The sequence below is a fragment of the Monoraphidium neglectum genome, assembly GCF_000611645.1.
Source record: "Monoraphidium neglectum strain SAG 48.87 unplaced genomic scaffold scaffold04325, whole genome shotgun sequence".
Classification (NCBI taxonomy): domain Eukaryota; kingdom Viridiplantae; phylum Chlorophyta; class Chlorophyceae; order Sphaeropleales; family Selenastraceae; genus Monoraphidium; species Monoraphidium neglectum.
Window position 1 is genome coordinate 2872 of NW_014009304.1, and position 1706 is coordinate 4577.

General features: G+C 65.2%; 1 protein-coding gene across 1 annotated transcript; it reads left to right on the plus strand.

The window, feature by feature from the left end:
• Window positions 1-1079: 1079 nt before the first annotated feature.
• Window positions 1080-1253, plus strand: MNEG_14208 (hypothetical protein; the record flags this gene model as incomplete). The annotated part of the gene is made up of 1 exon (XM_014037321.1): window positions 1080-1253. A coding segment is annotated over one exon (174 nt), but the record flags the coding sequence as incomplete, so codon positions are not given.
• Window positions 1254-1706: the final 453 nt, after the last annotated feature.

Here is a 1706-nt window from a genome sequence, read left to right on the forward strand (position 1 = left end):
CGCCTAGTGATGCTGGGTGATGCTGGGTGACGCCGCGGCGGGGACGGGTGACGGGCGCCGCGGCCGCCTGGCGGCCGAGGCAGGCAGGCGGGGCCCTGCTGGCTGGCGGTCCCCCGGGTTGGGAGGCAGGCGCCCGGGATGTGTGGTGCGTGGGTCTGGGTCTCGCACGAGCACGCATGCGTTGGCGGATGACGGCCCAGCGCCAAGCCCGTTGGCCAGGGAGGTGTTGGCGGCATGGTGGACAGTCATGAAGGATTGTGTAACGAGCACTGTGCATGCAAGCCTACGGCGGTGCCATGACGGTGCAACGACCGAGCGATATCCATGACAGCTTTTCCGAATACAGTACAATCATGAATAGGAAAACAGCGTTGCATCAGGATTTTTGACAGAAAGGACCACGACTGACACGTGCCCCTGTCCAGCCAAGCCATAGGGGCGCCGTTGGGTCACTCACGCCGGCACAGCCCGCGCTCTTCCCACCTCGCAGATGCACAAACATGCTTGCAGGTTTCTCCACAGGACTGTCGGCGACACGCTGGTATGGCAGAAGCGCTTCCTTGAGATCTGAGTGACTCAGTAATGCGGCCATGTGAGCTTTGGGTCACATGCTTTGACCGGTTGGCAAGGCTGCATGTGCCAAGAACATGGCATTTGGACAAGCTCGCAGACTCACACGTCATTGGGAAGCCTAAATCAGGTCAATGCTCGCGAAGGGCGGTATGGGGGCCGCAAGTCGAGCAGCCTTTCACGGCAGCTGAGCTCCAAGCTGCGGCGGTGGTGGCGGCGCGGTGCTGCCAGGTCTGGTCAATTGTCGCCTTGTCAAGGTCTCGAGTCTTCATAATCAATGATACACCGGTTCCATCACCACGGTTTTATAATATCTGCGATCGGTGTGTGCAGATCACAGATCGCGCTGGCTGGGTCTATCTGCGAGTCTTGCCAGCTGAAAACTATATCAGTATTCACATCAATATTCTCACGCCTGCCAGGCTCCCAGGAGCGCGCCCCCGCCAATCCGACACAGCCGCGTTTGCACGCCGCCTTCCGGCAGCGCGCCCAGGCCGCAGCCGCCCGCCATGCACCTCGCCGGCGCCGCCCGCGGCGCCGCCGCCGGCGCGCTACGCGTGCTGCGGCGCGCGGCGCGCAAGGGGCGGCCGCTGGTCTGGCCGGTGGAGCAGTCGCTGCCCGTAGCAGGGCTGGACACGCTCGCGGCGCAGAGCATCCATTACACTCTGCGCAACCTTGAAGGGGTGGGCACCAGATGATCACAGTTTTGGGCGGGCGGGCAGGCGTCTTGCGCCGAAGGGTGTTTGTAAATCGCAAAGCCTGGCCTTGGCTGAATCCAGCAGCCAGCGGCGCGGGCAGCTGCGCGGAGGGTCTGCTGCGACGGGCCCCCGGCCGGCACGGGCCGACCCTGAGCCCCGCCAGGGCCAAGCGTGGCCGCTGCCGCGGGCGCAGCGTGGGACTGCCCGGGGGGCCCGGACTGCGCCGCCAGAGCGCCGGACTGCCGCCGGTCCTGAGCGGCATGCAGCGCTTCCGGCGGAGCCAGGCCGCGCCACGCGGCGCGGGGGGTTCGGGGTCTGCTTTTCTTTCAGTGGGGTGAGATGCAGCACGGCGTTCGGATGAGATGGATAAGATGTTTGCACCGACACCAACCAATCGCAGGGCCAGGCCGTGGCCGAGGCCTGGCTGAGGGCGCTGCA